At 50.6% G+C, this 27,782-nt stretch overlaps 2 protein-coding genes and 1 pseudogene across 3 annotated transcripts in view; 1 reads left to right on the top strand and 2 right to left on the bottom strand.

The window, feature by feature from the left end:
- The window catches only part of ADAM33 (ADAM metallopeptidase domain 33), a 75,568-nt gene extending 59,749 nt beyond the window's left edge, over window positions 1-15,819 (bottom strand). The window contains exon 1 of one of the 2 annotated variants that reach the window (XM_069977141.1): window positions 15,193-15,819. In XM_069977141.1, coding sequence (XP_069833242.1) covers window positions 15,193-15,304 — 112 coding nt within the window. In that variant the 5' untranslated portion in view covers window positions 15,305-15,819. The remainder of the gene's footprint in view (window positions 1-15,192) is intronic. The other variant, XM_069977142.1, reaches the window with a different exon arrangement.
- Window positions 1-18,133, top strand: part of ADISSP (adipose secreted signaling protein) — a 20,217-nt gene extending 2,084 nt beyond the window's left edge. The window contains exons 2-6 of the mRNA XM_069977147.1: window positions 5,330-5,411; window positions 6,847-6,989; window positions 10,668-10,806; window positions 17,087-17,209; window positions 17,623-18,133. Coding sequence (XP_069833248.1) covers window positions 5,393-5,411; window positions 6,847-6,989; window positions 10,668-10,806; window positions 17,087-17,209; window positions 17,623-17,723 — 525 coding nt within the window. The 5' untranslated portion in view covers window positions 5,330-5,392 and the 3' untranslated portion in view covers window positions 17,724-18,133. The remainder of the gene's footprint in view (window positions 1-5,329; window positions 5,412-6,846; window positions 6,990-10,667; window positions 10,807-17,086; window positions 17,210-17,622) is intronic.
- A 37-nt stretch (window positions 18,134-18,170) lies between these two features.
- Window positions 18,171-18,350, bottom strand: LOC138797989 (U2 spliceosomal RNA; annotated as a pseudogene).
- Between the last annotated feature and the right edge of the window lie 9,432 nt (window positions 18,351-27,782).

Below are 27,782 nucleotides of genomic sequence, written 5' to 3'. Positions count from 1 at the left end.
TGGAGGGTATAGTATAATACGGAGGTTATTATATAGGGGGTATAGTGTAATAGGGAGGTTATTATAGGGGGTATAGTGTAATAGGGAGGGTATTATATATGGGGGGTATAGTGTAATACGGAGGGTATTATATATGGGGGTATACTGTAATACAGAGGTTATTATATATGGGGGGTCTAGTGTAATAGGGAGGTTAAGGGTATGGAGATATTACTATATTAGATCAGATAGGATAAGGTGTGATGTTAAATGGGAGGGGATAGGATATGGCGGGGAGGTGATACAGTATTGTGCAGGTGGTATACATGTATATTTCACATTCCTGACATTCAGCCCTAAGGAGACTCTGCACCTCTGTATAAGGAGAAAAGAGGAACACTGACAGCCCCTCCTACCCATACTGCTGCTACTACTATAGATGGCACAGCCGCCCCCTACCCATACTGCTGCTACTACTATAGATGGCACAGCCCCCCCCTACCCATACTGCTCCATATACTATAGATGGCACAGCCCCTCCTACCCATACTGCTGCTACTACTATAGATGGCACAGCCGCCCCCTACCCATACTGCCGCTACTACTATAGGTGGCACAGCCGCCCCCTACCCATACTGCTCCTACTACTATAGATGGCATGACCCCCCCTACCCATACTGCTGCTACTACTATAGATGGCACAGCCTTCCCCTACCCATACTGCTCCTACTACTATAGATGACACGGCCCGTCCCCTACCCATACTGCTCCTACTACTATAGATGGCACAGCTCCCCCCCACCCATACTGCTGATACTACTATAGATGGCACAGCCCCCTCTACCCATACTGCTCTATATACTATAGATGGCACAGCCCCCCCTACCCATACTGCTCCTACTACTATAGATGGCACAGCCCCCCCTACCCATACTGCTGCTACTACTATAGATGGCACAGCTGCCCCTACCCATACTGCTGCTACAATAGATGGCACAGCCCCCCTACCCATACTGCTCCTACTACTATAGGTGGCACAGCCCTGCCTACCCATACTGCTCCTACTACTATAGATGGCACAGCCCTGCCTACCCATACTGCTCCTACTACTATAGATGGCACAGCCCCCCTACCCATACTGCTGCTACTACTATAGATGGCACAGCTGCCTCTACGCATACTGCCCCATATACTACAGATGGCACAGCCCCCCTACCCATACTGCTCCTACTACTATAGATGGCACAGCCCCCCCACCCATACTGCTCCTACTACTATAGATGGCACAGCCCCCCCTACCCATACTGCTCCTACTTCTATAGGTGGCACAGCCCCCCTACCCATACTGCTCCTACTACTATAGATGGCACAGCCCCCCTACCCATACTGCTCCTACTACTATAGATGGCACAGCCCCCCCTACCCATACTGCTCCTACTACTATAGATGGCACAGCCCCCCCTACCCATACTGCTCCTACTACTATAGATGGCACAGCCCCCCCTACCCATACTGCTCCTACTACTATAGATGGCACAGCCCCCCTACGCATACTGCTCCTACTACTATAGATGGCACAGCCGCCCCCTACCATACTGCTCCTACTACTATAGATGGCACAGCCCCCCTACGCATACTGCTCCTACTACTATAGATGGCACAGCCGCCCCCTACCCATACTGCTGCTACTACTATAGATGGCACAGCCCCCCCTACCCATACTGCTCCATATACTATAGATGGCACAGCCCCCCCTACCCATACTGCTCCATATACTATAGATGGCACAGCCGTCCCCTACCCATAATGCTCCATATACTACAGATGGCACAGCCCCCCTACCCATACTACTCCTACTACTATAGATGGCACAGCCCCCCTACCCATACTGCTCCATATACTATAGATGGCACAGCCCCCCTACCCATACTGCTCCTAATACTATAGATGGCACAGCCCCCCCTACCCATACTGCTGCTACTACTATAGATGGCACAGCTGCCCCCTACCCATACTGCTGCTACTACTATAGATGGCACAGCCCCCCTACCCATACTGCTCCATATACTATAGATGGCACAGCCCCCCCTACCCATACTGCTCCATATACTATAGATGGCACAGCCGTCCCCTACCCATAATGCTCCATATACTATAGATTGCACAGCCACCCCTACCCATACTGCTCCTACTTCTATAAATGGCACAGCCCCCCCTTCCCATACTGCTCCTACTACTATAGATGGCACAGCCACCCCCTACCCATACTGCTGCTACTACTATAGATGGCACAGCTGCCCCTACCCATACTGCTGCTACTACTATAGATGGCACAGCCCCCCTACCCATACTGCTCCTACTACTATAGATGGCACAGCCCTGCCTACCCATACTGCTCCTACTACTATAGATGGCACAGCCCTGCCTACCCATGCTGCTCCTACTACTATAGATGGCACAGCCCTGCCTACCCATACTGCTCCTACTACTATAGATGGCACAGCCCTGCCTACCCATACTGCTCCTACTACTATAGATGGCACAGCCCCCCCTACCCATACTGCTGCTACTACTATAGATGGCACAGCTGCCTCTACGCATACTGCTCCATATACTATAGATGGCACAGCCCCCCTACCCATACTGCTCCTACTACTATAGATGGCACAGCCCCCCCTACCCATACTGCTCCATATACTACAGATGGCACAGCCGTCCCCTACCCATAATGCTCCATATACTATAGATTGCACAGCCACCCCTACCCATACTGCTCCTACTTCTATAAATGGCACAGCCCCCCCTTCCCATACTGCTCCTACTTCTATAAATGGCACAGCCCCCCCTTCCCATACTGCTCCTACTACTATAGATGGCACAGCCACCCCTACCCATACTGCTGCTACTACTATAGATGGCACAGCTGCCCCTACCCATACTGCTGCTACTACAATAGATGGCACAGCCCCCCTACCCATACTGCTCCTACTACTATAGATGGCACAGCCGCCCTACCCATACTGTTCCATATACTATAGATGGCACAGCCGCCCCCTACCCATACTGCTCCTACTACTATAGATGGCACAGCCGCCCCCTACCCATACTGCTCCTACTACTATAGATGGCACAGCTGCCCCCTACCATACTGCTCCTACTACTATAGATGGCACAGCCCCCCCTACCCATACTGCTCCTACTACTATAGATGGCACAGCCCCCCCTACCCATACTGCTCCTACTACTATAGATTGCACAGCCCCCCTACCCATACTGCTCCTACTAATATAGATGGCACAGCCCCCCCTACGCATACTGCTCCTACTACTATAGATGGCACAGCTGCCCCCTACCCATACTGCTCCTACTACTATAGATGGCACAGCTGCCCCCTACCATACTGCTCCTACTAATATAGATGGCACAGCTGCCCCTTACCCATACTGCTCCTACTAATATAGATGGCACAGCCGCCCCCTACCCATACTGCTCCATATACTATAGATGGCACAGCCGTCTCCTACCCATACTGCTCCTACTACTATAGATTGCACAGCCCCCCTACCCATACTGCTCCTACTACTATAGATGGCACAGCCCCCCCTACCCATACTGCTCCTACTACTATAGATGGCACAGCCCCCCTACCCATACTGCTGCATATACTATGGATGGCACAGCCCCCCTACCCATACTGCTCCTACTACTACAGATGGCACCACCCCCCCCCTACCCATACTGCTCCTACAACTATAGATTGCACAGGTCCCCCCTACCCATACTGCTCCTACTACTATAGATGGCACAGCCCCCCTACCCATACTGCTGCATATACTATAGATGGCACAGCCCCCTACCCATACTGCTGCATATACTATAGATGGCACAGCCCCCCCTACCCATACTGCTCCTACTACTATAGATGGCACAGCCCCCCTACCCATACTGCTCCTACTACTATAGATGGCACAGCCCCCCTACCCATACTGCTCCTACTACTATAGATGGCACAGCCCCCTACCCATACTGCTCCTACTACTATAGATGGCACAGCCCCCCTACCCATACTGCTCCTACTACTATAGATGGCACATCCCCCTACCCATACTGCTCCTACTACTATAGATGGCACAGCTCCTACTACTATAGATGGCACAGCCCCCCCTACCCATACTGCTCCTACTAGTATTGATGGCACAGCCCCCCTACCCATACTGCTGCTACTACTATAGATGGCACAGCCCCCCCTACCCATACTGCTCCTACTAGTATTGATGGCACAGCCCCCCTACCCATACTGCTGCTACTACTATAGATGGCACAGCCCCCCTACCCATACTGCTCCTACTACTATAGATGGCACAGCTGCCCCCTACCCATACTACTCCTACTAATATAGATGGCACGACCCCCCCCTACCCATACTGCTGCTATTACTATAGATGGCACAGCTCCCCCTACCCATACTGCTGCTACTACCATAGATGGCACAGCCGCCCCCTACCCATACTGCTCCATATACTATAGATGGCACAGCCTACCCATACTGCTCCTACTACTATAGATTGCACAGCCCCCCCCTACCCATACTGCTCCATATACTATAGATGGCACAGCTGCCCCCTACCCATACTACTCCTACTACTATAGATGGCACAGCCGCCCCCTACCCATACTGCTCCTACTACTATAGATGGCACGACCCACCCTACCCATACTGCTGCTACTACTATAGATGGCACAGCCCCCCCTACCCATACTGCTCCATATACTATAGATGGCACAGCCCCCCCTACCCATACTGCTCCATATACTATAGATGGCACAGCCGCCCCCTACCCATACTGCTCCATATACTATAGATGGCACAGCCCCCCCCTACCCGTACTGCTCCTACTACTATAGATGGCACAGCCCCCCTACCTATACTGCTGCTACTACTATAGATGGCACAGCCGCCCCCTACTTATACTGCTGCTACTACTATAGATGGCACAGCCCCCCCTACCCATACTGCTCCACATACTATAGATGGCACTGCCGCCCCCTACCTATATTGCCCCATATACTATAGATAGAAGATCCATGCCTGTCACCTTCTGGGCGGCTGCCAGCTCTCTCTCCTTCCTGTGGTTACCCACAATAAACACAGTACAGAAATATCTGCCAGCATACAGAGGTGCAGGGAGGGCGGCATCCCTCCCCTGGCACCCGGTGGTATCAGACCCTGTGCAGTAAGAGGTCGCCCACCTGGCACACTCTGTATGGAGTTACATATAGCGGCATAGTGTCTCTCCTATGTACAGTTCACGCCTTGTACATCACTGCTGACTATATCTGTGTGTTGCAGGTACGGGCACCGCTCCAGGATGGGCACAGCTTTCTGATTGTCCAGAAGCTTTTTGTACTATAGATGGCTGCAGCCAAGAAAGGTAAGAAAGTCCGCCATATATAATATATATATATGCATGTTACCATCACTAGTGCGGTATTACACTTATCAGTGACATCATGTATAACCTTCACTAGTGCGGTATTACACTTATCAGTGACATCATGTATAACCTATTACACCAAACAATTATCAGCCAGAACGGCGGGTAATTTGCCAAGTACGGACGGTAATGGTTTGGTGTAATAGGGCATAATCCATGGCCTGCCTCTGTGAGACGTCTGCGTAGCTCCATATAGCAGTGCTCTACCGCCTGCTACTGTCCCTGCCCTGTATCGACCTGGCTCATAGTGACAGCGTGCTCTGTGTGTGTGTGATCTGCAGCAATGGGGTCACTGAGTAACCTGATTACCAGCAGACGGTGTAATGTGTGACTGGTGAGACTCCCGCCAGGCATCCAGACAATGGCCGCCGTCCCCTCATTGTTATATACGCGTCACGGCTCAGACTGCTGGGGGCGGTATTACTAAAGAGCAGCACAGACCGCATCAGCTATGTGTATAATCATCCCGAACACTGATCAGCATCAAGTCTGTCTACTGGGGAGGAGATCAGCACTGTGCACCTACCTGTCTGTTGGATAGCAGCTATAGTTTGCATTGGAGACAGTATTATATTAGTTATATTCTTGTATATAGCAGGCAGTATTATAGTAGCTATATTCCTGTATATAGGAGCAGTATTATAGTAGTTATATTGTATATAGCAGGCAGTATTATAGTAGTTATATCCCTGTATATAGGAGCAGTATTATAGTAGTTATATTCCTGTATATAGGAGCGGTATTATAGTAGTTATATTCCTGTATATAGGGGGCAGTATTATAGTAGTTATATTCCTGTATATAGGGGCAGTATTATAGTAGTTATATTTCTGTATATAGGAGGCAGTATTATAGTAGTTATATTCTTGTATATAGGAGCGGTATTATAGTAGTTATATTCCTGTATATAGGAGCGGTATTATAGTAGTATATCCCTGTATATAGGAGCGGTATTATAGTAGTTATAGTCTTGTATATAGGAGGCAGTATTATAATAGTAGTAGTAGTAGTAGTCTGGCAGTATATACACCCCTTATTTGCCGGATTGTGTACCTGTCTGGTGTTGTTTCTATATACAGTATATATTCTGGCTGTATTATTGCTCAGCTATGTCTGTGTGTTACATGCCCGGGGCCCCTCAGTAATCTGATAACATGGCAGTATATACTCCCAGCTGTGTTGTCTTGTATACGGTATATATCCTATGTATGTGTATTACACGCTCGGGGGCCCCTCAGTAATCTGATGATCTGGCAATGGTCTGCGCTCCCCCTCCTCCATTGTTCCCCTCTATATATTACTGTGGGTCTCCATGGAGGTAATCCTCTCACTTCTCCTCACAATATATAATGTCTTTCCTCCCTCTCTGTAGGTGTGAAGCCGAAGGTGTCGGGGGTCCGCTTTGCCCCGGGCCTCTCGGAGGAGGGGGCTCACAACCATGTGCACTTTGATGAGAAGCTGCGAGACTCGGTGGTGATGGTCTCTCTGGAAGAAGACGGCAGCTACTTGGTGAAGGTAAGCGCAGTTACATCTATAGACAGAGGGGGCGGCAGAGCTGTTAACCCTGTATAGCAGGGGTGGGGAACCTTTTCCATGTCGAGGGCCGGTCGGGCATTAATAAAATCATTCGAGGGCCGCATACCGTGCGCGGCAGTTAGTAGCGTGGGTTTGCAGCACCCAGGGCAAGGCAAGGTATTGTTCGCCTAGTGCCCCTGCTATTGTAGTTAACCCCCAGCCATGTCCCTGGTAGCCTAGTTAACCCCCATCAGGCATGTCCCTGGTAGCCTAGTTAACCCCCATCAGGCATGTCCCTGGTAGCCTAGTTAACCCCCATCAGGCATGTCCCTGGTAGCCTAGTTAACCCCCATCAGGCATGTCCCTGGTAGCCTAGTTAACCCCCATCAGGCATGTCCCTGGTAGCCTAGTTAACCCCCATCAGTCATGTCCCTGGTGGACTAGTTAACTCCCATCAGTCATGTCCCTGGTAGCCTAGTTAACCCGCATCAGTCTTGTCCCTGGTGGACTAGTTAACCCCCATCAGGCATGTCCCTGGTAGCCTAGTTACCCCCCATCAGGCATGTCCCTGGTAGCCTAGTTACCCCCCATCAGTCTTGTCCCTGGTGGCCTAGTTAACCCCCATCAGGCCTGTCCCTGGTGGCCTAGTTACCCCCCATCAGGCATGTCCCTGGTAGCCTAGTTACCCCCCATCAGTCTTGTCCCTGGTAGCCTAGTTACCCCCCATCAGTCTTGTCCCTGGTGGCCTAGTTAACCCCCATCAGGCCTGTCCCTGGTGGCCTAGTTAACCCCCATCAGGCCTGTCCCTGGTGGCCTAGTTAACCCCCATCAGGCCTGTCCCTGGTAGCCTAGTTAACCCCCCATCAGGCCTGTCCCTGGTAGCCTAGTTAACCCCCATTAGTCATGTCCCTGGTGGCCTAGTTAACCCCCAACAGTCATGTCCCTGGTAGCCTAGTTAACCCCCATCAGGCCTGTCCCTGGTGGCCTAGTTAACCCCCCCAGTCATGTCCCTGGTAGCCTAGTTAACCCCCCCAGTCATGTCCCTGGTAGCCTAGTTAACCCCCATCAGGCATGTCCCTGGTGGACCAGTTAACCCCCATCAGGCATGTCCCTGGTAGCCTAGTTAACCCACATCAGTCATGTCCCTGGTAGCCTAGTTAATCCCTCAGTCATGTCCCTGGTAGCCTAGTTAACCCCCCATCAGGCATGTCCCTGGTGGCCTAGTTAACCCCCCATCAGGCCTGTCCCTGGTGGCCTAGTTAACACCCATTAGTCATGTCCCTGGTGGCCTAGTTAACCCCCAACAGTCATGTCCCTGGTGGCCTAGTTAACCCCCATCAGGCCTGTCCCTGGTGGCCTAGTTAACCCCCATCAGGCATGTCCCTGGTGGACCAGTTAACCCCCAACAGTCATGTCCCGGGTAGCCTAGTTAACCCCCATCAGGCATGTCCCTGGTGGACCAGTTAACCCCCAACAGTCATGTCCCGGGTAGCCTAGTTAACCCCCATCAGGCATGTCCCTGGTGGACCAGTTAACCCCCAACAGTCATGTCCCGGGTAGCCTAGTTAACCCCCATCAGGCATGTCCCTGGTGGCCTAGTTATCCCCCCCATCAGGCATGTCCCTGGTGGACTAGTTAACCCCCAACAGTCATGTCCCTGGTAGCCTAGTTAACCCCCAACAGTCATGTCCCTGGTAGCCTAGTTAACCCCCAACAGTCATGTCCCTGGTGGACCAGTTAACCCCCAACAGTCATGTCCCTGGTGGACCAGTTAACCCCCAACAGTCTTGTCCCTGGTGGCCTAGTTCCCCCAACAGTCATATGCCTGGTGGACCAGTAAACACCCAACAGTCATGTCCCTGGTGGACCAGTTAACCCCCAACAGTCTTGTCCCTAGTAGCCTAGTTATTCCCCCCCCCCCCATCACTCATGTCCCTGGTGGACTAGTTATCCCCCCCCCCATCAGTCATGTCCCTGGTTGCCTAGTTGTCCCCCCCCCCCCCCCCCCCATCAGTCATGTCCCTGGTAGCCTAGTTGTCCCCCCCCCCCCCCCCCCATCAGTCATGTCCCTGGTAGCCTATTTAACCCCCAAATAAAAAAAAATAAACATCCCACTCACCTTACCTCCGCCCAGGTCCTCTTCTCTCCCAGGTCCTCTGTGCCGGTCTTCTCCTGCAGGTGGCGCGCGATGAAATGACGTCATCGCGCGCGGCCCGCAGGAGACTGAAGACACGCGCCGCTTTGGAGGAGGAAGGAGCCGACACAGACAGCACGGCAGCTGTCACAGAGGATGCTGTGTGCGCCGGCTCCTTCCTTCCTCCAGAGCAGCGCGTGTCACAGGGGAGCCGCGGGCCGCATCGGGAGGTCTCAGGGGCCGGATGCGGCCCGCGGGCCGGAGGTTCCCCACCCCTGCTGTATAGTGTGAGAGTTACACTAATATATATTATATATTCACTATGAGTTCTCCTCATACTCTAGTGTGTGAGACTTGCAGAGCATTGTCCTGCATAGGACGTGACTGCTGACATGTACGGTGCAATCTCTCCCTGTCCGGGTGTTATACCGCTCCTCACATGAGCCGCCGCTGATCACCAGATAAGCGTTTGCTGAGCTGATTATCTGCTTACAGCATAGCAGAGGCCGGCGTGTGTCTGTAGTGCTGCCTGCCGCCCTGTCAGTGCCTGTCGATTAGTGACTAGCACAGGCTCCGTGCCTGGTGTGTAGGTGTAATGGCGGATACTTATAGTACTGTGTGCCACCACTCTGAGCAATTGCAGTCTGTACAGGGAGAGATTTATCAAACATGGTGTAGAGTGAAACTGGCTCTGTTGCCCCTAGCAACCAATCAGATTCCACCTTTCATTTTCCACCTTTCATTTTCCAGAGAGTCTGTGAGGAATGAAAGGTGGAATCTGATTGGTTGCTAGGGGCAACTGGGCCTGTTTCACTTTACACCATGTTTGATAAATCTCCCCGTGTGTGCGCGGCCCCCGGTAATATCTGGGTACACCTGGGTAGGGGCACGGTACAGATCATTGCTTGCGTGCTTTACCTTTAAGTGACTGAGGTGGAAGCGTGGAGGATTACTCCATGTAATATTAATGTGTCCTGAGGGAAGAAAGTATTAATCAGCTGTCACTGAATTCCCACAGAACTAGCTGCTGCCGCCGGCTGCCATGTATAATGCAGTGTGACAGGCTTCTGTGTGGAGATGTACGGCTATGCCTATAGGAGATGTACAGCTATGCCTATAATAAATGGAAGAGGCTCCTGAATAGGATCCTGTTATCATTGTACATGACCCGACATAGCTGGTGCCCCCCGGGGGAGGTCTGGGGGGGGCGCACTCCCTGTTTCCAAACCACACAGTGATCAGGGACGATGCAACATCCTTCTCGTATGACGTCATAGTTACCCTCGTATGACTTCATAGTAACCTTCCCTTTTCTCTTATGACATCATAGTAATCTGCCTCTTTCTCATATGACGTCATAGTTACCCACCTCTTTCTCATATGACATCATAGTAACCCTCCTCGTCCTTGCATGACGCCATAGTTACCCACCTCTTTCCCATGACAGCATAGTTACCCGCATCTTTCTTGTATGACGTCATAGTTACCCACTACTTCCTCATATGACTTCATAGTAACCCGCCTCTTCCTTTGTATACTTACAGGTCGGCTTCCTGAAGATCTTACACAAGTATGAGATCTCGTTCACGTTGCCGGCTCTGCAGCGACTGGGGAGGAATATCTGTGCCGTTCCTCTCCCTAACCTGAACCTCAAAGTGACAAAGATCACAGCACTGCCAGAAGGTAAGTCCCCCCCCCCGCCCAGCTACGAGCCGTCACTTCCTGTGTGGTCTGTCTGCTGGACTCCGCAAGTTTCCATGTCGTGTGAGATCTGCTCCAGTTCCCCTATAGGAATGCTCTGAATGTGGTGGTTCTTAAAGGGCTTGTCCATCTATCCCTATCATCATATGTATGGTGGAGCAGCAGATCACCAGAACACAGTGAAAACAAATTGTTTTTGGAGAGGTCTGCTCTGAAGCCTGGAGATTCATGAGTGCAGCTCTGAAGTACAATACTCTCAGGTCCTGAGCAATATATTGATGTAAATGGCTGTTTATAGAATATAAGTCTATAGCGGCCTTTCTGGCATGTTAAAGGGGTAATTCAGCAAAAAAAATTCAAATCAACTGATGCCAGAGACTTTTAATTTACTTCTATTAAAAGAAAAATCTGCAGTCTTCCCATACTTATCAGTTGCTGTATGTCCTGCAGGAAGTGGTGTATTCTCTCCAGCCTGGAGAGCAGGAGAGGTTTTCGATGGGAATTTGTTACTGCTCTGGGTGGTTCCTGACATGGACAGAGGTGGCAGCAGAGAGCACTGTCATACTGGAGAGAATAAACCACTTCCTGCAGGACATACAGCAGCTTATAAGTACTGGAGGGCTGGGGAATTTTTGATAGAAGTAAATTACAATTCTCTGGCACTTTCCTATACCAGTTGATTGTTAAAGATTTTTTAATTTTTTTTAAGCTTAACTACCCCTTTAAGACTACGCAGCCGCATCTGGATTACAAAGGGAATGGAAGAGTCTACTTTTAAGCAAGATTTAGCCTCTAAGTGAGCAACTAAAGGCTGCCGTGATCTGCGTCCCCTGAAAGCTTGCCCAGATTATATCTTGTTTGCTTTACAATCTCCTCATCCTCTGAGCTATAAGTCTGTAGGCAATATGAAGTAGTATTAATCCTGATACATGGTGCCGGGGGTGGGGGTACTTACTGGGGGGTGATGGTGACCAGCCGGCGATATACAACGCAGATTGTGGGAACTGAGGAAAAGCTACATACCGCGTAAACAAGTAATGTCGCCTTATCCCGGAGATTAATGTGCTGGTTACAGTCGCCTCCCGGGAGGTAAGGTGGTGGTGGTGGGGGGGGGGGTTGTTTCCGCATTATAAAACAATTAGCATTTAGGGAACGTATTGTGTGTTGGTGCCAGGAAACATACAGTTCAGACTTGCAGTATAATTTAGGGTGTCACAGGGGACTGTGGTGTAAACAAGGGAGGGGGGAGGTTACGCTTGTATTATAATGGTCAGAAAAAAAACAAAAATCAATTATTTCTCCCAGAATTTGCAACTTACACCACCCTGGGAGGCGACATATTGTCTGCAGCATTAAGGGGGTGAGGTAGGGAGTTCTGACCCTACGTCTCCACGATCTGATGTATCGGAGAAGATGGAGGTGCACAGAGATGCCTGGAGCATTCACAGGCGTGGGAAGTTGCTTTACATGTAAGGTCCCGTTCACAGTAAAACTGTTCTCCACTCATGACATGTCAATTCTTTTAGCTGAGAACGGAGGAACGCAACACATTACATTGAGACACATAAGGTAGGCAGGATTCAGAGCGGAGTCCACAGCGAGAACAGGAATTTCCGCCTGTTTTGCGCAGTGTGAACGGGCCCTTTTACACACTGAGCTCTGGACCCACAGCTTCAGGGGGGATGCCCACTAAGCTCTAAGCCTGCAGCAACACAAGGAGACATAAGAGCAGGTGATACAAAATATAGGCTTTAGGATGGAGATGAAGGTGGTAGGGATCTGCTTCCCAGGGGATGCCTACTGAGCCCTGAACCTGCAGCTTCACAAGGAGAAAGAGGGAGGAGGAGGGACAGAAATACAATCTGTGTTGTATTGTAAAGGCATTGAGCTGATTCACAGAGAGATGCTCAGCCCAGAACCTGCACATTCACAATGAGAGAGCGAGACACAGAGTAGATATATGAATAGTCTAGAGCAGGGATATCAAACTCAGGCCCTTCAGCTGTTGCAAAACTACAAAGCATGATGGGAATTGTAGTCTTAAAACAGCTGGAGGGCCTGAGTTTAACACGTCTGGTCTAGAGCATTGAGAGCAGATGCTTGGGAGCTGCTTTACAGGGGAAAGCCCACTGAGCTCTGATCCTGCAGCTCAATAGAGAGACATGTCAGAGGGGAGCAGGGTGCTACCTCCTAGGGAAAGCCCACTGTGCCCTGAATCTGCAGCTCCACAAGGGGGTGTATCTGACGGCTACACTCACTGAGCCTTCAGCCTGCAGCCTCACTGGTATAGACAATAATCATCCAATCTTTCTAGAAGTTCTATCATATCAGACTAAGGACCGTATCGCATTGCTTTATTACATTTATAAATTGGAAGTGAATTAGGTTGAGATAAACAAGGAATCTGTGCCGTCATGGAACATGGATGTATCCCCCTCCCCCCCCCATAGATGGATAGAGCAGGTGGTGAGGACGGTCTGCGGCGTGTCCTGCTGTAAATCTCATACAGGAGAGGAGGGATGATCTGCAGTTCTCCCTGTGATGGATCTCTATAATGACTAGCGATTAGTAATGGACACCCCGCAGATCTGATCATCTATTTAGGGCCATTATCCCGGGAGCAGGGAAGATGGGTCTGAGGCTCACAAACTCATTAGGAGAAGAGCGGCTCGCTGGCAGATAGGAAAGTAATTGAATTTGTGTGTGAGCCGGATGCTGAGGCTGGAGACGGGCGGACATTGGCACGCCACTTCATGTGTTGGTTGGTTTTGTATTACTACTTGTATCTTGAGGCTTCTCAGATTAAAGTTCCTTACAGAAGTGCTGAATGTTATTAATGTACAATATGGTTACTAATGTGCGGATTACAGAGCAAGGTCTGTATAGTCTCTGGAGGCACCGAAAAACAGGGACATCCCTCCTTATATATCCCTGGGACTGATATATGTGCCGTCAATTGAGGAGGAGGATAGATGAGGAATGATGGGAGGAGGAGGATAGATGAGGAATGATGGAGAGGTGAGGAGGAGGATAGATGATGAATGATGGGAGGAGGATTATAGATGAGGAATGATGGAGAGGTGAGGAGGAGGATAAATGATGGAGATGGGAGGAGGAGTATAGATGAGGAATGATGGAGAGGGGTGGAGGAGGAGGATAGATGATGGAGATGGGAGGAGGAGTATAGATGAGGAATGATGGAGAGGGGTGGAGGAGGATAAATGATGGAGATGGGAGGAGGAGTATAGATGAGGAATGATGGAGAGGGGTGGAGGAGGAGGATAGATGATGGAGATGGGAGGAGGAGGAGGATAGATGAGGAATGATGGAGAGGGGTGGAGGAGGATAAATGATGGAGATGGGAGGAGGAGTATAGATGAGGAATGATGGAGAGGAGAGGAGGATAGATGAATGATGTAGGGGTGAGGAGAAGGATAGATGATGAATGATGGAGATGGGAGGAGGATTATAGACGAGGAATGATGGAGAGCTGAGAAGGAGGATGGATGTGGGTAGATGAGGAATAATGGAGAGGTGAGGAGGATAGATGAGGAATGATGGAGAGGGGAGGAGAAGAGATGAATGATCAAGGGGTGAGGAGGAGGAGGATAGATGTGGAATGATGGAGAGGTGAGGAGGATAGATGAGGAATGATGGAGAGCGGAGAAGGAGGATGGATGTGGATAGATGATGAATGATGGGGAGGATAGATGATGAATGATGGAGAGGGGAGGAGTATAGATGAGAGGGAGGATAGATGAGGAATGAAGGAGAGGTGAGGAGGAGGATAAATGGTGGAGATGGGAGGAGAATTATAGATGAGGAATGATGGAGAGGTGAGGAGGATAGATGAGGAATGATGGAGAGGGGAGGAGGATAGATGAGGAATGATGGAGAGGTGAGGAGGAGGATAAATGATGGAGATGGGAGGAGGATAGATGAGGAATGATGGAGAGGGGAGGAGGAGGATAAATGATGGAGAGGTGAGGAGGATAGATGAGGAATGATGGAGAGGTGAGGAGGATAGATGAGGAATGATGGAGAGGGGAGGAGGATAGATGAGGAATGATGGAGAGGGGAGGAGGATAGATGAGGAATGATGGAGAGGGGAGGAGGATAGATGAGGAATGATGGAGAGGGGAGGAGGATAGATGAGGAATGAGGAGGGGTGTGGAGCCTGTGTCCTGGGCGGTAGGTGTCCCCTTTCTGTATACATGTTATGTATACATGGTGAGGTGCTCTCCTCTCCTTTATATACCACCGGTGCCCCCTTTCTCTGTACACGTCCTGGAGCGCTCTCCTCTGATATCAGCCCCCTCCCCTCTGGTTTATTTTGGCCTCTCCTCTGTATACACAGTCTCTGCTCACCTTTATATACCACCGGTGCTCCCTTTCTCTGTACACGTCCTGCAGCGTTCTCCTCTGATCCCCTGTGGTTTATTTCGGTCTCTCCTCTGTATACACAGTCTTTCCTCTCCATAGCAGGCTGTGTTGTTTTCCACCATTACAGCTATTCTTGTTTGCAGAGAATGGCAGCAGATTGTGTTATCAGCAGATGAATGAGGCTGATTGAGTGCGGTGAGACAGCAGACATGGACCGGGAATATAAACTACCAAAATATCTCTGCCGCTTAAAGGCGCGGCGCCCTGCTATAAGCGGAGGATGGGGACCTCGCCTGAACCTTGCGGGTTGTGCACAGAACCTGTAGGCTAGATGGCCAGAGGCCATGGGATCCTAATAACATACAGAGCATTGCCCTGCAGGTCATAGCTCATGGCGCTGTACCGGGGTCTTCTCTGCTCAACCGGCAGATGAGATTAGTGATCTATTCTTACCTGCCGGATCCAGAATGGTAAAGTGATGCTGCTGATCTTATGTAGTCAGTGACCGATCCAGTACATCAAGTTCAGTTGTATCGCTGCAGGAGAGGGGATTGTGGGGACCTACACACGGTTTCTGCCTCCTTCCTGACTTGCATGCCCCCCTTCCTGTACACTGCTCTGCCCTCCTTCCTGACTTGCATGCCCCTCTTCCTGTAGACTGCTCTGCCCTCCTTCCTGACTTGCATGCCCCTCTTCCTGTAGACTGCTCTGCCCTCCTTCCTGACTTGCATGCCCCTCTTCCTGTAGACTGCTCTGCCCTCCTTCCTGACTTGCATGCCCCTCTTCCTGTAGACTGCTCTGCCCTCCTTCCTGACTTGCATGCCCCTCTTCCTGTACACTGCTCTGCCCTCCTTCCTGACTTGCATGCCCCTCTTCCTGTACACTGCTCTGTCCTCCTTCCTGTAGACTGCTCTGCCCTCCTTCCTGACTTGCATGCCCCTCTTCCTGTACACTGCTCTGTCCTCCTTCCTGACTTGCATGCCCCTCTTCCTGTACACTGCTCTGTCCTCCTTCCTGTAGACTGCTCTGCCCTCCTTCCTGACTTGCATGCCCCTCTTCCTGTACACGGTTTCTGCCTCCTTCCTGACTTGCATGCCCCTCTTCCTGTACACTGCTCTGCCCTCCTTCCTGACTTGCATGCCCCTCTTCCTGTACACTGCTCTGCCCTCCTTCCTGTAGACTGCTCTGCCCTCCTTCCTGACTTGCATGCTCCTCTTCCCGTAGACTGCTCTGCCTTCCTTCCTGACTTGCATGCCCCTCTTCCTGTACACTGCTCTGCCCTCCTTCCTGACTTGTCTCTGTTGCCTCCTACCCCTCATACTGCTCTGCCACCTACCCCAGGCCTCCAGAGTGCTTTGCTCTGTATGTTCTGCCACCCCCATCCCCCTGCACAGACTGTTTGGACTTTCTGCACATTAGATGGCTGGACAGTTACGTCTATTGCAGGGGTAGGGAACCTTGGCTAAAGCTTTGGCTGTCCAGAAACGATGGGAGTTGTAATTCTGCAACAGCTGGAGTGCCAAGGTTCCCTACCCCTGGTCTATTGAGCATGGCTGCCTTCTCTAGGGAAATGCTATTGATGGCCTAGCCGCAGGATGAGCCGTCACTAGTTGGTTGTCAGAGTGCCAACACCCAGCACCCCCATGGATCACCTATTCTGTCCCTGTACTACTTAAAGAGCTTTTCCCATGAAATACCATTGTTGGCCGATGCTCAGCTGTTCGGGGGTCGCAGACAATGGTGCCAGAAGCAGATACACTTGTAAATGTCAGCTTCATGGTTCCAGCAGGCCGAGCAGGAGAGGTTGCTTCATCCACAGGTCTCCTTTTATATGTTGTGATGGCGTCCATGTTTCCTCATGTCCTTCCATTCTCCGCAGGACACGGCATTAAATGTGAATACACCGCTCATAAAGAAGGCGTCTTAAAGGAAGAGATGCTTCTGGCAAGTGAGACCAGTGATAAGACTGTTGTGAAGGTGGTGGTGCAGGCGCGGGTCCTGGGTAAGTCACTGTGTGTGTGTGTTACAGATAGGCAGAAAGCCAGTCTGGACTTGGGCCCATTACCTGCAGGGGGCGCTATTGAGTCAGTAACCTACAGATCTCCATGTAACTAACATCTGTGTCCACATTCACACACGGCTGCCGTGCCTCCGGGGTGACGCTTGTATCGGGTGTCGTGTGACTTGTCTCTCCTTGGAACGACATTGAGAGATGAGTCAGCCTCGGCTCAGCTACAAGATGTATTTCCTGCCCTTTACTTAATCTCAGACACTTCATACTTTGTAACTTCTACCCGTCCGTAAAAATTTTATTTTTTTTCCTCTTCGTGTAAACTACAGACTGGATTATAATATGAGAGCTGGGTTTGGTCGATGGATGTCTGTGTTGACCCGTCACTCCTCTTCTTATTGCAGACCGCCATCACGGCACCCCGATGCTGCTGGAGGGCGTGAAGTGTGTCGGGGCCGAGCCGGAATACGACTCTGAGCAGAGCGATTGGCACGGCTTTGACTGATGTCACCGGTGGATGATGGACAGTCGCCCTGTTTGTGCCGTTCTGCTTCTCAAACCTATAGCCATGAAGATTGTAGGGATTACTTTACATTTAGTCCAAAGGGCGGCTGTAAGCCTTTCAGTGCGGAGGAGGACTGGGCGCTCTGATTGGCTGAGAAGCTTGCCAGTCATTGTCTAGGAGGGTACATACAAGATGGAGCCCCCGATCCCTGTGGCTTTGTGTCTCTTATTTGCCTTGTGTGAGCCTTTCCCTTCCTCGGGATACATCCGTACACCGCCTAGCTTATACACAGAGCTGTCCGTCTATAGCTTGCGGGACTCCCTCAGGTACGACAGGTCTGATAGGAGGAGCGGCCCGCCATGTTGTGAATGTGAAATTGTTCCAAAATAAAATGATTTATTTTTACGGGAGTTCCCATTGTGTGTGATGCAGATCTGTGGTTTGTTTTTGTTTTGTTTTTTTTGTGTGTACACTGCAATACCAGGTCAATGCCTGGAGAGGACGGAGCAAGCTCTTCCTCCATCTCCCTGTTCTGAAAATCCGTTTACTATATGGTCCCCAGGTAGGGACGTATCGGATAGGAGGCAGATACTACACTTTATCTTGGCCAAAAGGCTGAGAAGTGACAACGGTAGATATCTATAGCACGTTTCCCCAACATGGGATTATACAGGACCCAGGAACCAGAGGTGTGTGTTTTTTTGTTTTTTTTTTGTTTTCTTTTTTTGGGCACAATATATGAGGGGGTGCTAAGTAGTTCCTGGCGTTTCATGGAATGAATTTGAGTCAGAATTTTGAATGTTCATTTATTCACCGTATTCCCCACCTGCAGGAGGAACTTGCCACATCCTTGTTGCAGCTTTTCTTGTCTATTCAAAAAGAACTCGTGTGATAGGTGATCACTCAGCAGCATGTGTGCCGTCAGCAACGTCCTCAACGTGACGACCCTTGAGAAGTTTCTGCAAGTTAGGTAACGGATAGTAGTCAGAAGGGGCCAGGTCCAGTGAATAGGGGGAATGGTGGACCGACAGCAATCTCTGGGTATTCAGTTTGGTAGCTGGAACTTTGGGGGTGTGCAAAGGTCCCTTGTCCTGCAACAAAAGGATCCCTTTGGTCAACTTTCCCAGGCATTTCCTCTTAAAGGGAATGTGTCATCATAAAATGACCTATTGTATAAATGTTTTTATGGTAAACATATCTTTTAAGAATTTTTGGTGGTTTATTTTTTCTAATTTTTAGTTTTTCTATCTATAATCTATAGTATAATAATGTAGTAGTAATCTATCTATAATCTGTTTTCATTCTCACCACTGGGTCTAAAACTAAATTGAGACTTCCTGTTGTGTCTGTGGTGATAAGAGGAGGCTGCTTTAAAGTGATCTGTGCAGCATCATGTGACACCAGTAGAGGGAGGAGACAATAGCCGCTCCCTGTGGAATGACCTTTTCACAGATCACATAGTGCGCTCAGTAATGTTTCATATTCATCTCAAAGGGACAGAGTTTGTCTATTGTTGTCTATGTCCATGAGTCTTGCTGTAAGATTTGCAGCCCTTATAACAATGTACAAATGGTGGGGGAAAAAAATTACAGTAAGAAAATAGAAACAGATCGGAATAAAAAAAAAACAAGTTTTAGTATCTGACTCTAATCAGTAAAAGAGAATCTAGGTGACACATTCCCTTTAATTGCCTCCTTCAGCTGGTTGAGGAGGCTGGCGTAATAGTCTCCGATTATACTACAGCCCTGTTGCTAGGTAGTCCACAAACAGAATACTCTCTTTGTCCCAGAAAACAGATGCCATGACTTTTTTGGAAGATTTCTGGATGTGACTTCATCTGTCACAGGGACCCACTGTGGCGCCATTCCTTTGATTTGCTTCTCTGTTTTGAGATGGTAAGTGTGGAGCCAGGGTTCATCCTCCGTCACCAACCTATCCAAAATGTTCTTTGAGGCATCAGATTTGGGCCAAAACGGTTCTGGATGCCTGAACGTGTGCCGCCTCCTGTGCCCTGTTCAAAAAGCTTGTGGCTTTCTAGAATATTAGTAATAATGACGCCAACACTCTCTGGGACATGCCCAGTATTGCAGCAATCTTCTTGGTGCATATTCACCGCTTCTCAAAAATCCCCTTATGGACAGGATCGCTTGTTGCCAGGTCTGCTGAGGTTGTGGCGGTCACCTTCAATGGTCCCAGTCTTAATGAGAAACCAAGGTTTTGAGGGTGCTGGAGGAAGGACACCTCTCTACTAGTATTACAGGTGACGGTGCTGGAGGAAGGACACCTCTCTACTAGTATTACAGGTGACGGTGCTGGAGGAAGGACACCTCTCTACTAGTATTACAGGTGACGGTGCTGGAGGAAGGACACCTCTCTAATAGTGTTACAGGTGACGGTGCTGGAGGAAGGACACCTCTCCCCTAGTGTTACAGGTGACAGTGCTGGAGGAAGGACACCTCTCTAATAGTGTTACAGGTGATGGTGCTGGAGGAAGGACACCTCTCCCATAGTGTATGTAACAGTGCTGGAGGAAGGACACCTCTCTAATAGTGTTACAGGTGACTGTGCTGGAGGAAGGACACCTCTCCCCTAGTGTTATAGGTGACTGTGCTGGAGGAAGGACACCTCTCCCCTAGTGTTACAGGTGACTGTGCTGGAGGAAGGACACCTCTCCCCTAGTGTTACAGGTGACGGTGCTGGAGGAAGGACACCTCTCTAATAGTGTTACAGGTGACTGTGCTGGAGGAAGGACACCTCTCCCCTAGTGTTACAGGTGACAGTGCTGGAGGAAGGACACCTCTCCCCTAGTGTTATAGGTGACGGTGCTGGAGGAAGGACACCTCTCCCCTAGTGTATGTGATAGTGCTAGAGGAAGGACGCCTCTCCCCTAGTGTTACAGGTGACTGTGCTGGAGGAAGGACGCCTCTCCCCTAGTGTTACAGGTGACGGTGCTGAAGGAAGGACGCCTCTCCCCTAGTGTTACAGGTGACTGTGCTGGAGGAAGGACACCTCTCCCCTAGTGTATGTGATAGTGCTAGAGGAAGGACACCTCTCCCCTAGTGTTACAGGTGACTGTGCTGGAGGAAGGACACCTCTCCCCTAGTGTTACAGGTGACGGTGCTGGAGGAAGGACGCCTCTCCCCTAGTGTTACATGTGATAGTGCTGGAGGAAGGACGCCTCTCCCCTAGTGTTATAGGTGACTGTGCTGGAGGAAGGACGCCTCTCCCCTAGTGTTATAGGTGACTGTGCTGGAGGAAGGACACAGCAGTAGCAAATCCCCATAGGAAACCTCTCCTGCTCTGGACAGTTCCTGAGCCTCGTGATTAGAGATGAGCGAATACACAGAAAGGGCGAAGCAAAGCACTTCATCCCTATCTGTGTTGCACTCATCGGGCTGCGGCGCTTCTCCCAGTTTCCCAGGACGGTATCCATCTTTTTCCCAGCACCTGGGAAGGAGCGGAGCAGGGCGGATCACACTTCAAAGTGTGGCAGCGCAATGAGTGCAATACAGATAGGGACGAAGGGCTTCACTTCGTCCGTTCTGTATATTCACTCATCCCTACTCGTGATTGATGATGATGTGACTGTAATATGGTATAATGCTCCAGCCGTTCCCTGTGCGTCATCTCATCCTGCACTTCTCCAGCTTCACCTTTTATTGTCAGCGGCTGGAAACAATCTAATAATAACCCCATCCAGACACGCCGGTTACCCCCCCCATATGCGATAGATGGATGATGGACGTCATGGCCACAACATATTACAGATCTAAAAACAGACAGAGGACTTGTCTGACCACAAAATAGAGTAAGAACCTGCTGGAGAGACCGAGGACGGAGCCTGAGGAGTGAGATTCCTCTAGTCCCGTATATAAGACCCCACTAATCCGTACAGGACAGACGGTCTATAAGAGATAGATGGAGCCTGGCGACAATCATGGTGGAGCCGGCCGTGTACTGCAGCGGATGAGACAAAAACAGGGAGAAGAAAGAGACCCGGAAATGTGAGGAGGAAGCAGCTCCACAGCTGTGCAGAGTATTAGAGGAATACATGCTGATCCTGTTGAAGGTCACAATCTGAGTATTACATAGGCGAGGGAGTAGGGTCCACAACAGCACAGAGTATTTCAGGAGGGGAGTGTGCTGATCTTACAGGGGAGGTCATAGACTAAAAACGAAGATGAATAAGTTGTTGTCATGGCTCCGCCTCTATAGGTCATGGCATATAATAGAAGGGATTTTAAAATTTCACCTAAACTTTTTTTTTTTTTGTATTTGGAGTCTAAGGTATCCACGAGAACTGAGCCAGGGCCTGTAGATACTTCCAGAGCTGCACTCCCATCCTACTGGCAGAAGCAGTGCATTCTGGGAGATGTGGTGCTCCCTGATGTGGCTGCATGTTGCCTCCTCTCAGTGCAGCTCTGGCTGTAAGTGGAGCCGAGGTTATATAAGGGCAGGGTTGTGTGTCACCCGCCTGTGCCCGGTATCTGGTGATAGCAGCGTCTGATGGGCGGACACCAGATCTGCTCCAGGAAATCAATAGCGTCATCAGACTTTGCTGCTTTCAGGACTTTCCTGCCAAAATTTGCATCTCGTTCCCGTAGTAGAAGATTGTGTTCCCTGCGGGTCCAGACTGCTGCAATATTCATAGCGGGCTGAGAGATCCCCACCGAGTGTGATTACTGCGGAGTGTGGGGGAAGGGGGCCTGCAGTACCAGGTATAGATGCCAGGTGTCACCCCTCATCCCACTCAGCACCGGGTATACATGCCAGGTGTCACCCATCATCCTGCTCAGTACAGGGTATAGATGCCAGGTGTCACCCCTCATCCTGCTCAGTACCGGGTATACATGCCAGGTGTCACCCCTCATCCTGCTCAGTACCGGGTATACATGCCAGGTGTCACCCATCATCCCGCTCAGTACCGGGTATAGATGCCAGGTGTCACCCCTCATCCTGCTCAGTACCGGGTATAGATGCCAGGTGTCACCCATCATCCTGCTCAGTACAGGGTATAGATGCCAGGTGTCACCCCTCATCCTGCTCAGTAGCGGGTATACATGCCAGGTGTCACCCATCTTCCCGCTCAGTACCCGGTATACATGCCAGGTGTCACCCCTCATCCTGCTCAGTACCCGGTATAGATGCCAGGTGTCACCCATCTTCCCGCTCAGTACCCGGTATACATGCCAGGTGTCACCCCTCATCCTGCTCAGTACCGGGTATAGATGCCAGGTGTCACCCATCATCCCGCTCAGTACCGGGTATAGATGCCAGGTGTCACCCATCATCCCGCTCAGGACCGGGTATAGATGCCAGGTGTCACTCATCTTCCCGCTCAGTACCGGGTATAGATGCCAGGTGTCACCGATCTTCCCGCTCAGTACCGGTATAGATGCCAGGTGTCACCCATCATCCTGCTCAGGACCAGGTATAGATGCCAGGTGTCACCCATCTTCCCGCTCAGGACCAGGTATAGATGCCAGGTGTCACCCATCATCCCGCTCAGGACCGGGTATAGATGCCAGGTGTCACCCATCATCCTGCTCAGTACCAGGTATAGATGCCAGGTGTCACCCCTCATCCTGCTCAGTACCCGGTATAGATGCCAGGTGTCACCCATCATCCCGCTCAGCACCGGGTATAGATGCCAGGTGTCACCCATCTTCCCGCTCAGTACCCGGTATAGATGCTAGGTGTCACCCATCATCCCGCTCAGTACCGGGTATAGATGCCAGGTGTCACCCATCTTCCCGCTCAGTACCCGGTATAGATGCCAGGTGTCACCCATCATCCCACTCAGCACCGGATATACATGCCAGGTGTCACCCATCATCCTGCTCAGTACCCGGTATAGATGCCAGGTGTCACCCATCTTCCCGCTTAGTACCGGGTATAGATGCCAGGTGTCACCCCTTATCCCGCTCAGTACCGGGTATAGATGCCAGGTGTCACCCATCTTCCCGCTCAGTACCGGGTATAGATGCCAGGTGTCACCCATCATCCCACTCAGCACCGGGTATAGATGCCAGGTGTCACCCATCATCCCGCTCAGTACCCGGTATAGATGCCAGGTGTCACCCATCATCCTGCTCGGTACCCGGTATAGATGCCAGGTGTCACCCATCATCCCGCTCAGTACAGGGTATAGATGCCAGGTGTCACCCATCATCCTGCTCAGTACAGGGTATAGATGCCAGGTGTCACCCATCATCCTGCTCAGTACCCGGTATAGATGCCAGGTGTCACCCATCATCCCTCTCAGTACCGGGTATAGATGCCAGGTGTCACCCATCATCCCTCTCAGTACCCGGTATAGATGCCAGGTGTCACCCATCATCCTGCTCAGTACTGGGTATAGATGGCAGGTGTCACCCATCATCCCGCTCAGTACCGGGTATAGATGCCAGGTGTCACCCATCTTCCCGCTCAGTACCGGGTATAGATGCCAGGTGTCACCCATCATCCCTCTCAGTACCCGGTATAGATGCCAGGTGTCACCCATCATCCCGCTCAGTACCGGTATAGATGCCAGGTGTCACCCATCATCCCGCTCAGTACCGGTATAGATGCCAGGTGTCACCCATCATCCCGCTCAGTACAGGGTATAGATGCCAGGTGTCACCCATCATCCCGCTCAGTATCGGGTATACATGCCAGGTGTCACCCCTCATCCTGCTCAGGACCGGGTATAGATGACAGGTGTCACCCATCATCCCGCTCAGTACCGGGTATAGATGCCAGGTGTCACCCATCATCCCGCTCAGTACCGGGTATAGATGCCAGGTGTCACCCATCTTCCCGCTCAGTACCGGGTATAGATGCCAGGTGTCACCCATCTTCCCGCTCAGTACCGGGTATAGATGCCAGGTGTCACCCATCATCCCGCTCAGCACCGGGTATAGATGCCAGGTGTCACCCATCATCCCGCTCAGTACCGGGTATAGATGCCAGGTGTCACCCATCATCCTGCTCAGTATCGGTATAGATGCCAGGTGTCATCCCTCATCCTGCTCAGTACCGGGTATAGATGCCAGGTGTCACCCATCATCCCGCTCAGTACCCGGTATAGATGCCAGGTGTCACCCCTCATCCCGCTCAGTACCCGGTATAGATGCCAGGTGTCACCCATCATCCCGCTCAGTACCCGGTATAGATGCCAGGTGTCACCCATCTTCCCGCTCAGTATCGGGTATACATGCCAGGTGTCACCCCTCATCCTGCTCAGTACAGGGTATAGATGCCAGGTGTCACCCCTCATCCTGCTCAGTACCGGGTATAGATGCCAGGTGTCACCCATCATATATAGATGATTCCTATAAGCACTAAGCCTGAAATGTCTCTGGAGTAAAGGTTCATCCATGTGTAAGGGAAAAAAGGTGGTTATTACTGCACTCCTCTCCACCTTACCTACAGCCCGCCGCCTCCTCATCACACAGGGGTTATCCTTTACACCAGTCCTTCTTAGGGTATGTTCACACTGAGTAATATCGGCGTCACGCAGTGTGTCTATGTGATGGCTAACGTGCCACTCTCTGCTCAAAGATTTGTAATTTACTTCTATTAAAAAATCTCAAGTCTTCCCATACTTATCAGCTGCTGTATGTCCTGCAGGAAATGAGACAGTGCTCTCTACTGACATCTCTGGCCGAGACAGGAACTGCCCAGAGCAGGAGAGTTTTTCTATGGGGAAGACTTGAGATTTTTTTTAATAGAAGTAAATTCCAAATCTATATAACGTTCTGATATCAGTTGATTTGAAAGAAAAAGATTTTCGCTGGACAACCCCTTTAAATTTTGCTTGTAGGGTGTGTGCACACTATGGAATCCCGGCCGATCACCCGCTGCAGATTCCGCAGCTCGCGGACGCATGCATCTCCGCAAACCATAGAATGAAGCCTATGGAACCAGTGGAGGTGCGCGCATCTGCGGAATCTGCGTTGGGTGATCAGCCCGGATTCCGTAGTGTGCACATACTCGAATTCCGCTCAAATTCTGCCAGAGCTGAATAGGTGAGGAATTTCAAGCAGAAAACGTCCTGGCTGAATACTCGCCTATTCCTCAGTGTGAACATACCCAAACATTGAATGGAAAGATCCAGAAGAACAAGAAGTGAAGGAAACATCAGTCTGTATGGCCGCCGCGTCTTTTAACATCTGCAATAAATATTATTGGGCTAGAAAGCCCTCGGCAGCTTAAGGCTGAGCCGCGTCTGCAGCTCGAAAGATAGAATCTCCCGAGACCTGGAGGTTTCTGAAGATCAATCTGGAAGGAGATGAGTGATGATGTGACGGCAGATCTCTGCTTCGTGACCACCGCTGCCACCGCCGCTCTCCTGGGGGAACCTTGGGAAATGCTTTTAATAAGTGAGAAGATGCTGCAATAAAATGCTGTCCTGAGATAAGGGACATAAACCTGTAACCCTACCCATCCCATCAACTCTGGTCAGTACAAGGAGAAGCGGCTGCCCCTCCTCCCACCCATGTCCTAATACACACAATGCAGCTGCCCTTCTGGATGGGGACAGGAGGACAGAAGGGACACATACCGCTAGGTCTCTATCTAGGCAATCGGAGCACCTGCCATGTCCCACCACCCTGTTCTTGCCCACTTCCGCTGTCACCCCTGCCATGATGCTCCACGGCTGTTGCCCCCATCCTCCTTCTTCTGGGGGTGCTGCTGCTGCCCCTCACATGCACAGACCTCAGTTCAGCCAATGCAGAGTCCCTTCGCTGTAAGGTCCTGATCTGTGAGAAAGGTTTTGTCTATTTGCTATTCTTGGCATTGACCCCACTAGTTTTCTGTCTATGTTCTTCTCTTTGCTGCCCGGCCTAATCTTCTACTCGTATTCAATATGTATTCTGCCTTCCCTGACCTCCGACCCATCCAGCTATGATTTCTGTCTGTGTTCCTGTGTGCTGCCCAGACTCATGTTCTGATTGAATTACTGTAAGAACTCTGCCTGTCCCGACCTCCGCCCCGTCCAGCTAGGCCTTCCATCTCCTGCCTTCTTACCACAGGTCGCTGACTTCTGTCTTTCCACTTGAGGCTTTTTACTACTCTGGCAGAAGTGACCTGGGGATTCCATGTGTCTCCAGTCTTACACAGCACTCTCTGCTGCCACCTCTGTCCATGTCAGGGACTGTCCTGAGCAGTAGCAAATCCCCATAGAAAACCTCCCCTGCTCTGGACAGTTCCTGACATGGACAGAGGTGGCAGCAGAGAGCCCTGTGTCAGACTGGAGAGAATACACCACTTCCCTGCTTCACAGTTTAGCCCATTACCAACCAAGTTTAGCCCATTTTTGTTAGTTCTTGTGCTAGTGCCCATGCTGACCCTCGTCTACCATTGAAAGTGTCTACACCTGAGCTTCAGAACTTTACTAGGGTCTGATGAATATATATAGACAGCCAGGTGCATGTGCGTCACTTACCTGGAGAAGAGGTGGCACCGGGGAAGAAGACAAGATGGCGGGGGCAGTAATGGGCAATGTTCTGCCGGAGACCTTGTGTCCTGGCATCATGTGGATGTTACTATGACACCAACCATCTATCTAACCATTGTACACACCACGGCAGTGACCTCTGTGAGATGTAGATAGCAGTACTATTTCCACAGACTCCATATTATGTATATGACAGTATTGTTAAGGACTCCCTAAGGCACTGGGCTCTTTATATTACTTTCCATAACACTGTAATTAGTCTTTTAATGCTGTAATTTCTGGTTGATCATGTGGTGGGTCGGGGGCGGATTGGGGGGTCCCTGTGGAAGTTCAGTTTCCGGGCGGATGCAGAGTCCTGGGCGGCTCGTACCGGAGGAGGATAAATAAAATGTGTCTGTTCTGTTTCATCCTCGCTAATTAGGCTCCATGTGAAAACAGAATGTTCTCATCCGCGGCTGCCGTGTGTGGGAATTATTCATCGTGTCTGTCAGATCCAGAGCTCCGACACCTCCATTATAGCTATATAACACCACATTGTACTGGGCCGTCCCTGGAGCTAATCGAGTGACTGGCCTCCGGCCAGGGTCCTCTGTGTATCTCAGTGTGGTGTCTTA

This window comes from Dendropsophus ebraccatus, chromosome 7, assembly GCF_027789765.1.
Source record: "Dendropsophus ebraccatus isolate aDenEbr1 chromosome 7, aDenEbr1.pat, whole genome shotgun sequence".
NCBI classification, from domain to species: domain Eukaryota; kingdom Metazoa; phylum Chordata; class Amphibia; order Anura; family Hylidae; genus Dendropsophus; species Dendropsophus ebraccatus.
This window is presented reverse-complemented; position numbering and strand designations above follow the sequence as displayed.